Below are 19,882 nucleotides of genomic sequence, written 5' to 3'. Positions count from 1 at the left end.
GTAGGCACGCCATCCATGCTAGTTGATGGGGGAGCGTTAGGCGAGCTGAGGGGCCGCGCCCCCCCCCCCCACTCCCACCCCCAACCAGGTGGGATGTGTGCTATTCCTTGGGCGCTCCTGGCTGCCCAAGAATGAAGGAAAGGGGAAAATCAAATGGTTAACTGATAGAGATCATAGTCCCGCAGGACCTCAGTCTCCATCACCCCTCCACAGTGATGTGGGGAACGAAGGCAGAAGGAAATGGCGGATAGAACTAAATTTCCTTATAACCGGCTGCCGCCCATTGACAAATACTTGAGGCTGGCAGAGTAAAACGTCCAGGAACTCCTTACTGTCTTAATGCTTTGCTGGAAAAGAAAAACAACCTTAGCCTGACAGTAGCCAGGCCTCCAGTATCCTGGGAGTCTTCTTTAATATATGAAAATCTCACCGGAAACTTCCCCTGGACTTTACCTCCCCCCAACCCCATAGTATATACCCAGTCTCTCCTCGTGGTCCCCGGGGCAGCTCTTCCTGCCCACGGGTCCCGTCCCCGTGCTTCAGTAAAATCACCTTCTTTTGCACCAAAGACGTCTTCAAGAATTCTTCCTTGGTCTTTGGCTCCAGAACCCCACTTTCACTCCAAAAAAAAAAAAAAAAAAACACCTCATCACTAGCTGTTGTAATTGTTATTTTACTCGAGAACTGTTCGTGATTCTGGAACTGGGGGGTTCATGGTGCTGGAGGAAAGGGTCTTCCTTTGGTCTTTGTTGCCCGCCCCAAACTGATCGGTCTTTCACTGGTGGTTCAAAGAGAAAAGGTATGCATTAAGAAGTCTGCAGCTCCTCCAAGTGAATAGGAATGACACTTCAACTCCCTTGCCCCTACTCCTGGAGAAGTCCGCCAAGTCTGGTCACTGAACCAAAGACACACACTTAGGGAAGCCAGTAGATAGACAAGAATCGTAGAGATGGCCCAGACCCAATCAAAACTCCCACCTGCAACTTTTGTTTTGTCTCCCTGTCTCGATACTTTCAAACATGATACCTTGCACCCAGATTAGTTTTAAGAACGAAGCGTCTGTTTTAAAAGCAAATACCAGGGGCGCCTGGGTGGCGCAGTCGGTTAAGCGTCCGACTTCAGCCAGGTCACGATCTCGCGGTCCGTGGGTTCGAGCCCCGCGTCGGGCTCTGGGCTGATGGCTCGGAGCCTGGAGCCTGTTTCCGATTCTGTGTCTCCCTCTCTCTCTGCCCCTCCCCCGTTCATGCTCTGTCTCTCTCTGTCCCAAAAATAAATAAACGTTGAAAAAAAAATTAAAAAAAAAAAAAGCAAATACCAATTGGAAGAAAAAAAAAAAAAAAACAAACAAACAATCCCGTCCATTGCCATCCCCGTGGCAGTGAGGTTTACGGGGAAAGAACGTGGGATTTGGTAGATGGGGCTTGGATCCAGCCTTTACCTCATACGGGTTGTGTAACCTTGCAGGACACCCAACTTCTCCTGGAGATAGTTCTGTCTCCTGTTCAGTAGCTCCCAGGGCAGGGGTGGGGGTGGAGGGGGCGGGGAAGGGAGGGTGCTGACTATGCTCATGTATGTAAGTGCCTAACATACCAAGGTAGTCAGCAATTACGGGTTGCCTCTTCCAGAATCAAACCATTCCCTCACTGCCGAGTCAGGCGAGCTGAGAGTCACCTGAGAGATGAGGCCATTCTACACCCCTACCCCCAACCCTATAGCAGGTCTTTGGAATCAAATCTTCAATAGCCGGCTAAACACACAAGGGGCCGCTTCCCTTTTCCCTCAACTATGAGAGGTGAATTCTGCCTCCACGCGTTCAGATAAGGCGGCTCAGGTCTGTACTGGACCCCGCCTAAGACCTTTTATGCAGTTTCACACATGTTTATTACACCCAGTTCTCATCCTGGCTAACTCACTCCAGAACACGTTTTGAATGTCCTGCCGCCTGTGGCGGGTTCTGCAGCGGGGTGGGAGGGTCATTCCTGGGGATGTTTGGTCCTTTTCTCTCTCTTGGTGCTGGGGGGGGGGGGGGGGGGGGGGTGGGAGACGAGTGGAAAATAATCTCTTTAAATGGTGACATTTGCTTAATCACGTTGACATTTTTATGGTATCGAAGCCCTGCTTACCGAAATAGAACTCCAATGAAAAGGATAAAGAAAGCTCGGGCTTAGATTTGGACACCGCTGTTCATTTTTAACTTCCTTGAGACACACGGCTCATTTCCAACTCTGGTCACCGCACTGAATCACAGTAAGACACTTTTTTTTTTTTTTTTTCTCTCCTTTTCCAGCCAGTCAACAATGACACCCAATTTGACTAGGAAAAAAGATTCCAACTTAAAATATTCTGACAAGGTTCAGGCATGCCAAAAACACAATGTTCTTTAATAAGAGACTGAATTGGTACTGCAGAAGAGTTCATAGTAGGGCACGAATGTTCATTTTCTGAATTCTTAGAGTTTATTCAAAGCCTGCGGTCCCGGCTCTCGGAGCACTGGCAGGGGGTGCGGGGGACATTTGCGAGGGAAAATTTTCAAAGTTGGGAAATGACATGAATTATCAGGAAGACAGCATGTCACGAAGGGCAGATTCAAACCACAAGGTGCTTGTCTGAAGCAGCACTTGCCGTGGCACGCATGAGCAGTAAGGGCCGCTCTGAGCCAGGGAGAGGCACGATCAACAATCGCTTCCTAAGGTGACGGACGGTCCATTCTGCAAAGAAACTTCTCTCTTCTGGAACTGGGAGTAGAGGGAGGGGAATTAAGAAGCTAAACCGGAAACGGTGCAGGGGTTAGAAGCTAGGCAATGACTTCCAAGCCCCGTAAAGTTAACGTGGACAATGGTTACCAGCCTTGGGAATAACTAAGGAGGGACAGGACCAAGAGACCTTCTAGAACAAAAAACGGTAAGGTTCTTTGACTTCCTGATACTAGTAAACATACTAAAATGGAGAGCAATAGATCCCAAGTATGTCCCATGGGGCCCTGTGTTATCGGTAAGCAGAGACCGTAGGCAAAGAAATTTGGTGGTGGGGGGAGGCACTTTTAAACAAAGTAAAATGGGTTTCTTCATTGTCCAACCTCTCAAAAGCCTCAGCAAGCTAATTGCACGATTTGATTTTCCACGAAACAGGGTGTCTTATTTTCTATGTTTATCTAATGACCGAACTTCACATTTTTTTTTTTTGTCTGTTTCTTATAGAAAGGATTACCTTACTGTTTCGAAGATCCCGATTTGGGAAATAAATATGGAGTTCCTTGTTTATTATTCTGCCATTACATACTTCAGAAAAGAATTACTCTTTTGTATCATTGACATCTCCACAGTTCCTTAATTTCTAAAATCAGGAATTTACTTTCCCCATGACTTTTGATCAGACTTTAAGGGAGTATTTATCCAACTTTAAGAAAGAAATCCATAAAAAAATCATTTTCCTTTTGAACTGGGTGTGGATACAAAGCCATTACCAAAAGAGGTTATGAAACAACTTGATTGTTAAGGATGGTGAAGAATGGGGTAGAGAACTTTCCTTTTTGGGTGAATTTGGGTGAACTACCAGTGAATAAGAAAATGCAGCCCAAATAGCCTCTCACACGCTACAGATTCACCGTTCTGTGATTTAAAACACCCACGTGTTGCGCCTACATATTATTTTCAGATTTAATTGTTATATCACTTACAGTTGATGTGCACTTGCCTAACATAAATATTAAAAAAAAAAAAAAAACACCCGGAATCTACTTATGTCTTTTTTTTTTTTTTTTTGCCCCTACTTTAAGTGCCTAAACCAACCCAGAACGCCCTAGGATGTTGTCGAAGTGGTGACCAAACGCCACCCACATCTCCAACGTCCCCTGGGGCTTCCTCAGGGGCCCTTCACTGAACTGGGAACATAAGTTTTCCCACTATTGTCAGCCAAAGCTTGAGTGACCCGGTATTCTCGGGGGATATCTAAGCGCTGCTCAGCCCTTCAGGCTAAGGCCCCTCAGGCTCCCCTACAGCTGGAAGAGCTACAGGTTGGAAAGACAAGTTAGATGCAAAAGACCTCTACAGTCCATTTGTCTCAGGACGAGAACGGCTTCTTCTCGTCTTAAGACTACTATCCTCGAGGTGAGAAAGAGCAGAAATTAAATTTGACAAAACAGAACACTCTCCGTGTTACGCTTCATGCCATAATAAGTCCTGAAGTTAAAAGTTTGAAGATGTGGTGTAAAATGTAAACACGAATACACTGTGGTGCTCAGTAGTCCACGTGATTAACGAATCGAGTCAGAGATCCTACTTTCAATTCACATGCTACAGAGATTATTATCCCAGAGGCCATATCCTGTGACGTTAGGATCCAGGGAAAAACTAGGGGTTTGAAAGTCCAGACTTATTAACCAAGATCCTCTTGTAGGGTGGCCAAAAATCAAGGCTCTTCATTAGCAAAGACCACAAATCAAACCCCCCACATATTGACCTTTCCTTACTTTTATTGGACATTGGCCTTCAGCAGGTGACCGAATGCTCGAATCCCGGCCGAGGCCTCCCATACACACGGGAGGCTATTTTAAAAAAAAAAGAAAGAAAAGAAAAGAAAAGGAAAGGGAAAAAAAAAGGACTCTGCAGGGCAACGTGTGAACTAATAGTACAGATCAAAGACAACAACTCACAGATATTTACAAACTTACACAAGCAATGCATACTTGCGACTGGTCCCTATATGGCTGGACATCCTTTCGAATCAGTATGTTCTGCCTTGGCCCGAGATATACACCTAATATTTTTTAAAGGTTTCATTCCTGATCATGGAAGCATAACCTACTCATGTTGCAAATAAATAAGTATATTAAAAAGAAAGCTGAGTTAAAAGTTTTATTCATTCAACATCTCACATTACAAATATTTAAAAATTATATGCATACTGGTATAAATAGTCATTTGCAAACTATTTAATAACATTAATTTTCCACTAGCACTTCAACAAATGAACTCTTTTAAAAAAGGAACTGTGTTATATAACTTAAGAGTAGAACATACAAAAATAGGAACTTAACGTGAAAATGACTTTAATAAAAAATGAATTACCCTTATTTAAAATGCTATAATAAATACTACAACCTCCCCATACACAGTAAAAACTATATGGAAATTCAGCCAAGTAGTACAATTAACTGACATACTTAAATAACTTTTCCTTCTGATAATATGAGCAATACACTGGAAAAAAAAAAAAAACATTAGGGATTAGTAAAAACTAGACACCCACTTGCTAAAAGTTTCACTTCCAAAAAATATAACAAAAATCTGATGAAAATTATAAAAACTAATTATACTTTAAATTTTAAAAATATAAAAAATAAAACAGTTGAATACAATATTGTCCCAATTCTTACAATGCTATCAATCACAGTAGCTTTAAAATAAGATAATAAAATAAAGCAAATGACCAAAACCTCTTTTATTCCATTTTTAAAAATAATCTCAAATTTACATTAGTAGAAAGATTGATTTCTGATTCTTTTCTTTAGAAACACCAGCAAGAAAGAGGATTACTCTTAACAGTAGAAAATGACATTTTTAAATGTCTGCAATTAAAAACAAAGAATTACACTGCAAAGATCTTTCAAAAGTTTGAAATAAGTATTGCACATAACTTGAAGTTAACTTGCCACAATTCATCACATTCAAGTTTTAAATCACCTTTTAACAGAAGATTCAACTCTTCAAAACAAAAGGGGTGAATTATCAAGTCTTTCCAACAGCACTCTCATAAAATGCTAAATTCATTCACTGCAAGTTTTATTTTGCATTCTGCAGAGGTCTGTGTATGGAGAAGTATATATATTATACCAAAGCGTGGGGACCAGAAGGGGAAGGGAGAGAGGGTTCCTTTACATAGAAAATAATCAGAAACACTTTATTTTACATTGCAAAAATAACCATGTAATTACTCTGTAACTACATTGTAAGTACATGGCTGGTGCCATGCTAGTGTGCTAGAACTACATGCTTGGTAAATTGAAGTGATACCCTAAAATCTGTAAACTAATTCCATGTTAATTATGTTTTGAGTTACATGGTAACTCCCAACTACAATCCCGTGTAATCTGAAGGACATGTAATCAATAACGTTCAGAGTAATAGATAATAATTGTTTATGCCCTGTAAATTGAAGTGTAACCAAATAATCTGTAAACACGCTTGTCACACAATCACAAGTAAATATTAGTAGAATAACAATTTCTTACATTAGTCATGCATACTAACATTACACACCTGTCCCACGGCAGGCTATTTTTTTTTTCTTTATATATAATTAAAAGAGCAGACATCTCTGAATCAAACACTTAACATCAATTTATTAATATTAAAAATGGCTAAACATTCACCAAGAATGTCTGCGTTGTGAATAATTTTAAAAACTTAGTAAGAAGCTGTAGACAATTTTGTTATTTTAAATTTCTACCCTATGCTTATGCGTTTAATTTTTTGTCTTTTTAGGAACTACCGTGTTATCTGTCATTTTCATGCGAATTTTTTTTCATTAATTTGTGACTTTACATAGACTATTTCTTAAATTATAGGTACACCAATAGCTGGTGCTGGGGAAGGATGTTTAAGCAACATGCTTTCTCTTCTCTGCAGACTCTAAAATAGCATTGCCAGTGCACAACATTCATAATTTAAAATGTATGCAGAGCACTGAAATGTATAAAAAGCAGAATATAAGAAAATAAAATTTATTAAAATTATTTATATTAAAAAATGAAGTATATGAAGATCTCTCAGTAATAAAAGTACAAAAAGCTACTCTTTGCAATATGAAAAATTGAGGTATTGCATAAAGAGATATCCCGTCAGTGAAAAGTGTGCCTAAAAATGTTCACTGTTGGAAAAACAAGATATACAAAAGTAGTGCATAACAAATATACATTATGTGCATGACAAAATAAGTTAGCTACAAAAACACTGTACCGAAATTCAGCAGGTCATGTACAAAGGGAAAAATTATTATTCAAAGCTAGTTCTCAAACAGTGTTATTTCTTGTTAACTCATCACACCTGTTTACTGAGTAGGAACAGTACAATAGCACACCCCAAGCCACCTACAAGCATCGAAAAGAATAAAAAGAGGCAAATGAACGTTTCGGTTAGAATTATGTCGTTCAGGAGAAAAGAAAAAAAAGTCCCTGACCAGCTACACAAGAGCACCCTCCATTCGCATGACTGCTTTCCGTATTTGCAGGGAATTCTTTAAAAGCAGCTCCCTTTCTGTGTCTGACCATTAGACAGCATATGCCTCCATTTTGACCTTTGGAACTTAACAGGTATGCAGTTCGTTAAAGCCTGTGTTAAAAATAAAGGACTGCTTTTCCTAACGATAATCAGCAGGGGTCATCAGCCAGGTGGTTCCACCGTAGTGCTGGGGCAAGTCTTTGGTTTTGAAGGATCCAAGACGGTACTGTTAGGTAGCACAACTAGCAGGATTTTTTTTAATGTTTTGCACACCGGTAATAATCCTTTTGGTGGTGGGTAGGGCATTTGATAAGAGAATGTCAATTAAAATAAAAGTCACTTCCATGACCAGGGCTTCAAGAGACTATTTTAAATTTACCCCTGAAGCGTACTGTTCAACACATAATAACGCCTTTCGAAGCTAGAATTTTATGTATAATAAAGCATGCATTACTTGATGAAGTTGGCACTTCAAACACTGACTATGTCCCATGCTAAGTTCTGAAACGGTAATGTTATTTTTATTTTATAGGAAGAGTAAGATAAACATACGTACCTTTGCACAGATTTACACAGTTACTTAGTTCAACAGTGCAAAACACTCTGCAACTACTTAACTTTTTTTTTTTTAACTTTTTTTTTTTTCCGTTGTCTATGTTACAACTAAATTACAGGATACCCAAAGCAACTTTAAATCTAAAAGTAAGCCAATCGGCAGCCAATTTGTATATTGGTTTTGTTTCCCAGTTTTGGCTACAATTGTACTGTTAACACAAAATCAAAACTGATGTCCTTGAGGTATCTCTAGATCCGTTCTGTTCTGTTTTGTTTTTTAACGTCAAAATGGAGAGCAAAGGCTGACACCTGATGAGTGTTTACTAAATTAGGATATAGAGTTTATATATAACATCAAAAATAAAATTTATACATTTGTTCTTCGGGGGGGGGGGCCCCCGGAAATGCTAGTTTTCCCACCAGTTGTCATTAATTCTAGCTTTGGTAGGTTTCCTGGGGCCGTGACCAGACGAGGAAGTTTAAAAATAAATAAGTGCACTCCCCTCAGTAGTACATTTACCCAATTTTTACATTCTAAAGGTTTTAAAATGGTTGAAAAGAAAATAAACCTAGCTCTGCCTACTTTACTATTTTTTTTTTTTTTTTTCTGCTGTGGTAGTAACTCGGAGGCGTCATGAAATTCTACTCGGCCTCGAAACCCTTACAATTTGTTCTAATGCTGCTTCGATCTTGCTCATGCATTTGTGTTTGCTTTAACATGCTCTTTCCTGTTAATAATTGTTAACTTCCTCCGCTGCTGTAAATGAATAAAACGGCGGCGGGGCCCGCCCCCCCCAAGGGCAAAAAAGAGAGGCAAAAAAGAAAGAAAGGAAAAGGCAAAAGCACTTCTCTGGGGGAAAAACTGTGTCAGGACAGACTGATAGTGTTACTGTTGCATGGTTAATTTTAATAAAAGTATTCTTATATGTTATATTATTAACAATAATTTAATTAAAAACCCAAAATACTCTATTGTTTCATTTCTCTTTTAATATTTCTCTTTCTCCTCTAAGAAAATGTTACAGGAAGTTTTGGATCCTCTTGGTCTCCAGCAAAACAAGAGAATAAAACTTCCGTGCAACACGATGGCAATACGAAAAAGGAGTTCGTACGTACTGTTTTCAGTGACACGAGAATCTACAAAACGCCTATATTATAGGTCATTCTTTTTGTTACACTATTGTTAAGTTACGGGCTGCTACAAAAGGACATGCCAGCGTGAAGAGGTCGAGGAAGGGGTCAGAATTAACAGAAGAGTGCACTTATTCTGAGGCCTGAAAATGAGCACTGTAGTCACCCTTTAGTTCCAGCGGAATGAAATATGTCGCGGACGGTCACCGCCTTCCTTCACCAGGGGCTTGTGGAACTCCCTGCCAGCACGAGAATGAATAGCAGCCCAGCAATATTCACAGTAATACTGCAGACAGGTAACGTTAGCACAGAAAAATGGAGCAAATTTTCCACCACAACGGGCCCCCTGACATTCATCACACAGCTGATCATCCAAGACATATGGCTTAACTTCCACCTGCAATCGAAAATAAAAGGAAGGCGTTTACACTTCTCAGTGAATGGTCCAGGCACCTCTTGCTGTGGTGCGTGCACTTCCAACCTCTGTCTGAATCAATCTGTGCCGGGGTGCCCCGAAACAAGGGTCAGTAGCTCTTTTCCTGAAATTAAGGCAGTCCGGTCCATCGTTAAGGACCTGGTGAGGCTTTTGTACTCCTCATTTTACATTTCTGTCTTATTAAAGAAACACTTTTCAAAGGAAAAACAATTCCGCCAGAAATAAAAAAGGGAAGCCAACTGTTTAGAACATTACGAGATTAAACCCACAGGAGCATTTTTATAGACACAAACCATCGCTTTAATTAGTGGATCTGGATTTTTGTCATATGTGGAATTGTAATTTGAACAAAACCGACGAAGGGCTTCCCAGTTCCACAAAACAGCACTTCAATATTCACATCAGAGGGAAGATGCCTGACTCCTGTGTCATAAGCGTCTAAGTTGTAATAAAGGCTGGGTCACGGTTTCTATTTACAGCGGGCACGTCGTGGGTTATAATCACCCAGGCTCGGAGCTCTGAGCAAACAAGACGCGGCCATAGTACTCACAGTCTAAAACCTCGCCTTATTCTCTGTCAGTAAGAATGGTTTACTTCAGTCTAAAAGTCAGAGGTGAATTTCTAAAACTGGGTCTGTTCCAGTGTTCAATAGGCCAACCTGTCATTTGAGTCTCTCAAGCATTAAAAATAACCTGGCTGTTAATTCACCAGTGAGAAAAGAGTTGGTTATTTTTAGTCGTAGAGAGACTCGGGGTTAAAATTCCCTTATACCAGGCCATCACTACCACCGGTGCCATGCAGTTGTGACAAGGAATCCTGACAAAGGTTAGCCATGAACAAAAGAAGACGAGTGACAGGAAGACGGGAAGAGCAGACAAACCAGAGCATTAGCCTTCTGGCCCCGAGGCCACTCCGTGACATCTATGGAGCTGCAAGAACGCTGGTCAAAGGGCTTGATTGCAGAGGAATACAAATGAAGTGTGCATTTCCAATGACTAACCTTACACCTCTGACACCTTTGCTGGGATGAAGCGGCGAGACAGGAGACACTGCTTGGTCAGACGTAGCTATTTTTTCAGTGAGCTAAAAGCATGTGGGCTTGTTAACTTATACTGCAACGTGTCTTGCCCTCTCCCTCCGTGTTTATGTTAGAATCTAGACCTTTCTTTTCATACAGTCACAGCATGACAACCACTATAACCTTGTATTTCATACCGACACTGTAGCAGCGTATACATGAAATGAAACATAAGCAGTAAGTGTCAACCACCGTCGCCTTGATAGTTTCTACATAATGAATTGAGAACAGCACGAGACAATCAATCAGGAAGGACTTTTTGGAGCACAACGCCTCAGAGTGTTGATATCTAAGTCAGTCCTAATGAAAGTGCCAGTCTCCCATGAAATAAGGAGCTAACACCAGAATCTAAATCAACACACTGCTTCTTTCATCAGGAGGGTCTTTCTAGGGGGAGAAAAAAAACCCCAAAAAACCCCAAGTCAGCTGAACTAATCAACACCACGCTTCCCAATGTAGCTGATTCACATTCTGGTGTAATGGTGTAAACTCCTATCTCACCACAAGCCAGTAACCATTTGCTTCTGGCAGTCAGTTCACAGGCCACACTTTGAGCAGTGTCAGTATAAGATACAGTTATATCTATCGGAACATCAACTCCTCAGGAGATGTTCCCGAGAAGAACATCAACTACTTGTCCTAGGTGCTAAAACATCTGGTGAATGCATGAAACACAAAACTAAGAAATAAATCTGTGAATGCAAAGAAATAAGACGGATAACGGAGCACAGAGCTTCGAATACAGTAGCTTAGAAAACAGAGGAGAGCGCTCTCTCCGAGGTTTTCTCCAGCTTTTTAACTCAGAAGACAAACCAACAAAGAGGAATTTAAAGTATTGAAGATAATGCTAATTACTGCCTAATTTCAGGTGGTAGAATACACTAAAAATAAAAAGATTATGATTTCTTTCACTTAATCTGTTTCAATGAAATATTTCTAACACAGTCCTACAAGTGAATTTATTCAGTCATTTGTTACATAGCACACTGGAAAATAGGGCTTACTGAGATAGTCATGATGTCTCGGGATTAAAAAAAAAAAGGTCAGGGGATCTCAAGGGCATTGATGTTTGTACTTGATATAATGGTATTTACTGAATGACTAACTGAATAAGTGAATGGATGGAGGTGATAGCTTAGGAGATTAAATCAACCACAGTAAATTGATGCAGGGCTCTGATTAGGCTACTCAAGAAACTAAGAGACAGAAAAAATTCATAGGAACCCTTAGATGCATTAAAGAATATACACCTAACTGGTCCTACAGGCATAACTGTCAGCTGCCAATTTTATTGCCATATTAAAATTCCCCCATTCCAATCTTGGTAATGACACACCGAGAGGGCCATTTCCAGAACTTTCCAGAATGTAATCTAGGACTTACCCGTTTATCTATCTCTCCGTGCTGCAGCTGAACAAAGCGGGCACTGATAGCAGCTATGTAACTCTGTTGATTAGAGAATGCGACTCGCCCAGCTCCTTTAGGGTATTTCAGCTCAGGGTCGGTATCAATCCCCGCATAGCACACACCTCCATACAGACGATCCATTATCATGGCAAGCTCCACTAAATAAGAAAGGAACAAAGACGGCATTTGAAATCAGGAAAACCCATCTCGCTCACCAAAGGTTTCATCAAAAGCAGTTCATATGTATTCTGAGCTCACGTCCTTATGATAATTATTAAATCAATCTTTAATCTTTTAAATAAGGGCAGGGGCTCTGCTGGTTTGTTTGTTTGTTTGTTTGTTTTTTACACGTACGGTCTCTTTTAATCTTCACAACCCTATGAAGTAGGTAGTGATTTCCTGGGGAAATTGAGCCACCGAGTGGACGTTCAATCTGTCCAAGGTCACAGATGGTTAAGTGATAGTGCTGGGCCGGTCATCTTGGTCTGTCCGCTCTCTACCATGTTGCCACCATGGCTTTACAAGTAATAATGTATTGCTTAATATAAATAATCAGGTGAACGCTAGCAAATTGATTGTATGAAGGTCGTTCTAGAATATCTCCATGAAAGCCTTGTTACCTTCCCTACAGTCTAGTTTTCCACCAATTTTTTATATAAAAACTTGAAATAATGAACATATGGTGTTCTCCATGAGATGTTTAAATTTTGAAACTGCATTCTCGTTCATTTTTATCTTATCTCATTTATACTATTAAACCTCAAATTACTTGAGGTCGGGGATGAAATTTCTCCTGTAGGTCCTACTTTTAAAGACATGATGCACTGCTGAAAACCCTCCCATGTTTCAGAGCTCAGTAAAAGCCGGTGGGCAACTGGGGGCTTGGGAAATAAACCCTGAACATCTCGACATCTAGTCTACTCTTTCTTTTTTTTTTTTTTTCAACGTTTATTTATTTTTGGGACAGAGAGAGACAGAGCATGAACAGGGGAGGGGCAGAGAGAGAGGGGGACACAGAATCGGAAACAGGCTCCAGGCTCTGAGCCGTCAGCCCAGAGCCCGACGCGGGGCTCGAACTCACGGACCACGAGATCGTGACCTGGCTGAAGTCGGACGCTTAACCGACTGCGCCACCCAGGCGCCCCAACATCTAGTCTACTCTTGAAGGGCTCTTCCAGATGATGACAAGAGTGATGCTCACTAACACAACACGGAGCCCTTGGCCCTGCTCATCACACTCAATCCTCAAAACTATCAAAACTCTAAACGAAGCAGATACACTTCTTACTCCTCTGGACTGATGAGGACATTGAAAATTAGAGAAAATAACTTGTCCAACGTCACTCAACTATTAACTGGGAGCAGGGCACATGAATTCAAAGCCAGATACTTTGATTCTAGGATTCTCTTGGACATTAACTCAAATGCTTACGGAGAATTTTTCCTAAGATATCTTTATAAGGGGAGCGCCTGGGTGGCTCAGTGAGTTGAGTGGCCGACTTCTGATTTCAGCTCAGGTCATGATCTCCCCATTCACGAGTTAGAGCCCTGCATCAGGCTCTGTGCTGACCACGTGGAGCCTGCTTGGTATTCTGTCTCCCTTTCTCTCTGCCCCACCCTCGCATGCATGCTCACTCTCACTCTCTCAAAAATAAATAAACATTAAAAAACAACAAAACAAAAACTTTATAAGGTTATTTCCTATGCTAAAGAATAAAGGGGGTATTTTTGTTTGTTTAATCATACCAGCTCGTAATGGTCGAGGAACACCACCAACAAATATAGTTTTTCGTGGATCAAGAGGCTGTGAACCATCCATCACAAAGTCACTGTCACTGAGATTCCAAGGCCGAATCTGCACCTAGGGAACAGACAAACCAAAATGTCTCATTCTTAACGCTGACAATTTATGGAGAAATAAGTTTAAAATTACTGCAGAGTATTTGAAGAGCAACAACAATCCACATCATTATAGATCAATAAGGCTGTAAAATTAGAAGACTTACAAATAGCATAGCCCAACCCTTCATTACATTTTTAAGAGTAAACCAAGTGATTTTTTTTAAGTGAACCAATGTTAAGTGAACCAAGATAGAAAGTTCAATTTCATTACCTATTATAAACTAAATCACTAACACTTCTTTAATTATCGCTAATTAGCTGTTTTTCACATTATTTGGGCTTCCATCCCACCCAATCCCCCCAAATCTACATAATGTAAGTTAGCATGGTATTTGAGGTTAATCAGACTACAGTGCTAATGGGGCGCCTGGGTGGCTCAATTGGTTGAACATCTGACTTCGGCTCAGGTCATGATCTCACAATCTATGAGTTTGAACCCCGCGTTGGGCTCTGTGCTAACAGCTCAGAGCCTGGAGCCTGCTTCGGATTCCGTGTCTCCCTCTCTCTCTCTGCCCCTCCCCTGCTCATGCTCTGTCTCTCTCTCTCTCTCTCTCTCTCTCTCTCTCTCTCTGTCAAAAAGAAATAACATTAAAAAGAAAAAAAAATTAAAAAAAAAATACAGTGCTAATAAGTAAACTATGATTGTGTGCCCAATCCTACAAATGCAAACTATTCCTAATACTAACAAACCTGTTGCATTATTTCAAAAAGCACTTCAAAGTAAAAACATTAATATTTGCACATAGCAATGGGTCCACTGCTTCAGCCAACCAAGAATCATGTATCTCATCATTTATTTATTGTTACAAATGCCCATACCAAAGGCTATGGGTAGGTTCATAGTGGGGTATTCCCAATATGCCCATCAACAAAGTCCTAGGCCAGAGGTCCAAATTCAAATACTGTGAAGACTATGGGGGAACATAAACAAGTCAGGTATAAAGAGTCTAGGCCATGGGAACTCTGGGAAGAGTGTTCCTGACCTAGACAACCCCGAGGGAAGCTCCACTAATTACTGCTTGAGCAGTATGAATCCACAGGCACCTCCATTCTGAACTGCACCCCATTACTAGATCAACCTGAGTGATAATCAGTTGTTGATTTGCCAGATTTGTCAAAACAGGACAGTTGCTACTATTCTTAAAGACCAAATTTTTTGATTAAAAAAAATTTTTTTTTTCAAAAAGAAAAAACCAGGGGCACCTGGGTGGCTCAGTCGGTTAAGCATCCGACCTCGGCTCAGGCGTGATCTCACAGTTTGTTGAGTTCAAGCCCCGCGTCGGGCTCTGTGCGGACAGCTCAGAGCTTGGAGCCTGCTTCAGATTCTGTGTCTCCTCTTTCTCTGCCCCTCCCCTGCTTGTGCTCTGACTCTCTCTGTCTCTCAAAAATAAATAAACGTTAATAAAAATTAAAACGGAAAAAAAAAAGCCATGTACCTTTCTCTGTATACATAATTCATTTTACTTTGGGAGAATACCTTGTGCAAAAAGTTAAGGACATTTATTGGGTAAAATTTTGATCAAAGAGAAGAAGGAGATAGACAAAGACGTATTTGTGATTTTTGAGTTCTATTACTCAGAGGAAATTCAGCTACTTTATCAAACGTATTATCGAGTAAAGTCTTTCAATGGTAAGGATTTACCAATATTTTAATTAACCAAAAAATCCAATGTCAAAAGAATGTGCACGAATAATACAGAATGTCAATGTTAGGAGGTTGACAGCAACAACATTCTACTTACAAACTTATCCATTAGCAAACACATCAAGATGTCTGTGGGTTTTCAAACCAAGCAGAGATGGAGGCAAAAACAAGAAGCTATTTTCATGTTAGACAACACTCACTGGCTTATCTTTGATAGTGGGACTGGACACACACAGGTAGAGCTTTCCATCTTCTTCAATACATGCATCAATCAGAGCCTGAACAGAGCTTTCATCTTGAAAAAGCAGGAAGGCATAGCCTGATAAAAAGGGGAAAAGAGGCTTATTTGTTTCCCTTCTTTTTTTTAATGTAATTCTTCAACAGAAAGGGAGTATAAACTGAAACTAAGGAAGAGAAAAAGAGTAAAAAAAAAAAAAATTAATAAACTTAAATATTCCTACCTGAAGTCTGATAGTATCAACATTAAAGTTCAGTTTGATATCTTGAAACGTATTTTGGAGTAAAATGAAATTTGAATAGAAAGTACACACTAGGTAGAAATTTTAAAGATGTATTTGGGAAAATATAAGTTTAACAATGGAAAATTTTAGAGCAAAGATGAACATTTATGAAAAGGCTAAACATTAAACAATGTAAGGATACACTGCACATGTATATTAAATTTGGAGAATTACCTTTAGGAGGAAAATAGGATTTGCTCTCTGCTTTATGAGGCCAATCCACAATCAAAGGGCCAAAGCGACGAAAACTCGCTGTGATCTCATCTAAAGAACAACAAAGCAAAACAAAACAGTAAATGTAAATATTTTTGTAATCATTTTGGGGAAGTAGTTTAGAAAAAAGTTTCAAATCTATTTACAAGAATAGTACAAAGAACTCCTACACCTCCTTCATCTAGATTCCCTAATTGTTAGTATTTTACACATTTCTTGCCCTTCTTTCTACCTGTATGTATGCATGAAATCAACCTATCTACCTACCTACCTACTTAACCTATCATTTTTTTTCTGACATCGCGCTCAATAACCCCAAAACACAACCGCTGGCACCTGCTCAAAACAAGGCCATCTCCCCATCTACCACCATGTGACCCTCCCAATCAGGAAATCAATATTCATACACTATTCCTACCCAATTCAAAGACTCCACCCAAATTTCAACCCAGCCCGGTAGTATCTCCTTTTCCCTTTCTGATCCAGGATCCTATCCGGGACACGTGATATATTTAGATGTCCTGTCCCAAGGGTGTCAGTATTCTCCAGTCTTGGAACAGCTTCTCATTCTTTGCTATCTTTTATAGCTTTGGCAGTCTTAAAAGGATAGAGGCCATTCATTCTGTAGGATGACTCTCAGCCCGTACCATTTCCTCACGACCAGACTCCTGAGTAGACTACAGGAAAATAAATTTCCAAAGAAGTTCTGGAAACAGTAGGTAAGCGTGTATAGATAAGACCCAGGAGGAGAGCAGGTCAGAGGAAAAGAAGAGATGGGAGATGTGCTCAAATTCCAAGCTGGTAGAACTGTTTTTCTCTCCTCCAGATTGTGAAACACTACAGTCTGCTCTCCTCTGGATGCCCGTTTCTGCAGTACCATTTAGCTCACGTAAGAGAGACTGGTAAATAGAGGAAGGAAATCAGTATAACCTAGAAGTTTTACTGGCTCACAAGTGATTTTTCCTGGGCACGGTGAGCTAGCATAGTGGGAGGAGAACTACCACCTTCCTCAGGAAAAGAAAAAGCCCCTAGCTTGTCGGATATGCTGGCAGGAGCCCTCCCTCTCTCTTGTAAGAAAATTACAAATGAGCACAGCGACCGGGGCTCTCTCGCTGGAGAGGTATACTCTCAACCTTGCAGGGCTCTTTTCTCTGGAGTGTTTGCACCTTCTCGGGTGCTGAGGTCCAGTTACATCTGCCCTGCCTCCAAGCTTGCAAGCCAGCGTTTCTGCTCTAGTGGTTTTGTGCATTTTCAGTATTCCTTGAGGTAACCTCCAACCATGCTGACCTACTTGCCTACATTGTCCAAGTTATCTCCGGACATTACTTTCCTTTTCGCTGGTGCTTCCTAATGAACTTGGGGTACAAAGTTCAACAGGTTCAAAATTAGCTGCTTCTAACCCTATTTCTCCAGAAACCCTATAATTGTTGAGGTACCATTCCACATAGCACAATATTCTCCAGGACCGCATATTTCATTATAGAAATAACTTATCAGTATGCTTGGTCTTAAGGATAATGCAAGACGACTACCATAATTCCCATTGATTTTGCTCAGTTTAAACCATCTCCTTTGCCAGGTTAGTTATATTTACCTGTGCTTCTAAGAGTTTTAGAAACTGCACATTTAAGATGGCTCAGTAATTTTCCAAAGAAATACAGGCTATCTAGGCCAGGAAGGAGTTTATCCCAGGCAAGGTCAGGTTAAATTCAGTCGTCTCTCTCTTTTTGTATGTAAGCATGTAATTCACTCATTAAACACCATCTGGGCTATAAAGACTTTAAAAGGTTAAAACACAAAACAAAACAAAAAACCACCTAGAATCTACGGTACTAGGGAAAATGAGGATTCCAGGCAGAGAAAAGAGAAGGCTGAACTTCGGAGCTTACTTAGAGAGGCCAATTTTGTGACCACGTGGTGAGCCCAAGATGAACACTTTGGAAACCTGTGCCCTCTGACGACAGGATGGAGACTGATTCAGTCTCACCTGAAATCCCAACACAGCTTCATAGATTAAACGAAACAAACAAAACAAAAGAGAACTGTGTTTATTTCAGTCTTTGGCTTTTTGAAACCTTTTTGTCTCAACCTTCCAAAAGATTGATCATCTTCAGGAAAATGAAGTGACCCAATACATTTAATCTCAGCCTAATGGGAAGCCATTAAACCTTATTATTAGACTTTACAGATTTTTAGAGAAAACTATTCTCCGTAACATTAATTGGTTTATTTCCATTTCCAATTCGGTGAAACCAAGACAAAAGAGATTAGGACAAACAACAACGCCACCACCACCACCAAGGATATATGGTTGCTCTATGGTCTGCACCTTGGGTCTTTACTAGGTCATTTAGACCCACAGAGGAATAAAATATTACTGAACAATTAGTCCTCTAAATCTCTGCATGGCTGGCTCCTAATTGAGGTCTCAGCTCAAATATCACTTCCCTAAAGAGGATTTCCTTAACCACCGAATCTAAGAAGATATCACCGTATCACAAAATAGCACAGTATCACACTATTTTCTTTTCAACACTTACTCTCTGATACTTTCTTACGTGGTTGCACACTATTTTATCTGCCTTTCTCCACTAGAACTGAAACTCTATGCAAACAAGGACTTTCTATCTTGGTTATGCTATAAACAAGCCTAAGAAAAGTGCATGGCATTTTAAAAGCCTGTAAATATTTGACAAGTGAAAAAATACTCCTTGAATGATAAAACTCTGAAGATTCCCTTTCTTGTGGTCCTCCTTCAGGCTTTATTTTCCAAAAGTTCACACTTAACCTAAGATTTTAAACGTTCAGGGGCGCCTGGGTGGCGCAGTCGGTTAAGCGTCCGACTTCAGCCAGGTCACGATCTCGCGGTCTGTGAGTTCGAGCCCCGCGTCGGGCTCTGGGCTGATGGCTCGGAGCCTGGAGCCTGTTTCCGATTCTGTGTCTCCCTCTCTCTCTGCTCCTCCCCCGTTCATGCTCTGTCTCTCTCTGTCCCAAAAATAAATAAACGTTGAAAAAAAAAATTAAAAAAAAAAATAAATGTTCAATTCACCACATTTATGGGGCACTCATAAAAGGTAGGAAACAAATAGGAAAACACATAGTGGAATTTGGCCAAGGCAGCCCGCACGGACGAAAACGCAGCAAGCACTGTTTGCCCACAACAGACTCCTTGAGCCGGTTTTCCAGTGTTTACTCTTTTTCATCTAGCACAATCACTTGCTTCAGCTGGTGTTGCCAAAGTCCTGTTCCCCTTCCTCCGTAAACTACTCTCACTTGCCAGGATAGAGAGCTAGAACAAAAGAATCATGCAAATCAAAACAGAATACCTGGAGTCAGATAAGGTTGTTAGTATAATAACAGCCACCACCATCTATGAGTTACCTACTATGTGCCACAGTAGGCACCGTGCAGTTAACCGTTCTTTGTAAATATACCTTCATCGATGTCAGGAGGTAATCCGCCCACGAACACCTTGCGAGAGTATCGTTCCACTCTCTCTCCATTCTGGTGAGTGAAGCAGTGAGGTGAACCCAGGCCACTATGAAGAGGTTGATCCCCACGGCCATCATCCAAGAATCCATCTTCCATTGGAAACAGTGAAGACTGACCTGGAATAGAAAGCAGGAAAAAAAGAAAACGCTAACAGCAAATGTTCCTTGCCACCGATTACCTTACCCAAGAAACCAGGAAAAGGGCAGATTCAACAAAACTGCTGCTTTTATTTTTCTCACTAGATAACAAATCGCTTAGATAGGCTCTTGAATTCCCATCGCTCTC

At 40.6% G+C, this 19,882-nt stretch overlaps 1 protein-coding gene across 4 annotated transcripts in view; it reads right to left on the bottom strand.

Annotated features, from left to right (window-relative positions):
* Nucleotides 1-4,838: 4,838 nt before the first annotated feature.
* CPEB4 (cytoplasmic polyadenylation element binding protein 4) overlaps nt 4,839-19,882 on the bottom strand; it is a 68,261-nt gene continuing 53,217 nt past the window's right edge. For all 4 annotated transcript variants that reach the window (XM_040445388.1, XM_040445397.1, XM_040445405.1 and 1 more), the window contains 6 exons: nt 19,540-19,713; nt 16,067-16,156; nt 15,572-15,690; nt 13,571-13,685; nt 11,801-11,982; nt 4,839-9,300 (listed from right to left, as the gene is read on the bottom strand). In XM_040445388.1, the coding sequence (XP_040301322.1) occupies nt 9,073-9,300; nt 11,801-11,982; nt 13,571-13,685; nt 15,572-15,690; nt 16,067-16,156; nt 19,540-19,713 (908 nt within the window). In that variant the 3' untranslated portion in view covers nt 4,839-9,072. The remainder of the gene's footprint in view (nt 9,301-11,800; nt 11,983-13,570; nt 13,686-15,571; nt 15,691-16,066; nt 16,157-19,539; nt 19,714-19,882) is intronic.

This window comes from Herpailurus yagouaroundi, unplaced genomic scaffold (assembly GCF_014898765.1).
Source record: "Herpailurus yagouaroundi ecotype Mexico unplaced genomic scaffold, PumYag 29, whole genome shotgun sequence".
Classification (NCBI taxonomy): domain Eukaryota; kingdom Metazoa; phylum Chordata; class Mammalia; order Carnivora; family Felidae; genus Herpailurus; species Herpailurus yagouaroundi.
This window is presented reverse-complemented; position numbering and strand designations above follow the sequence as displayed.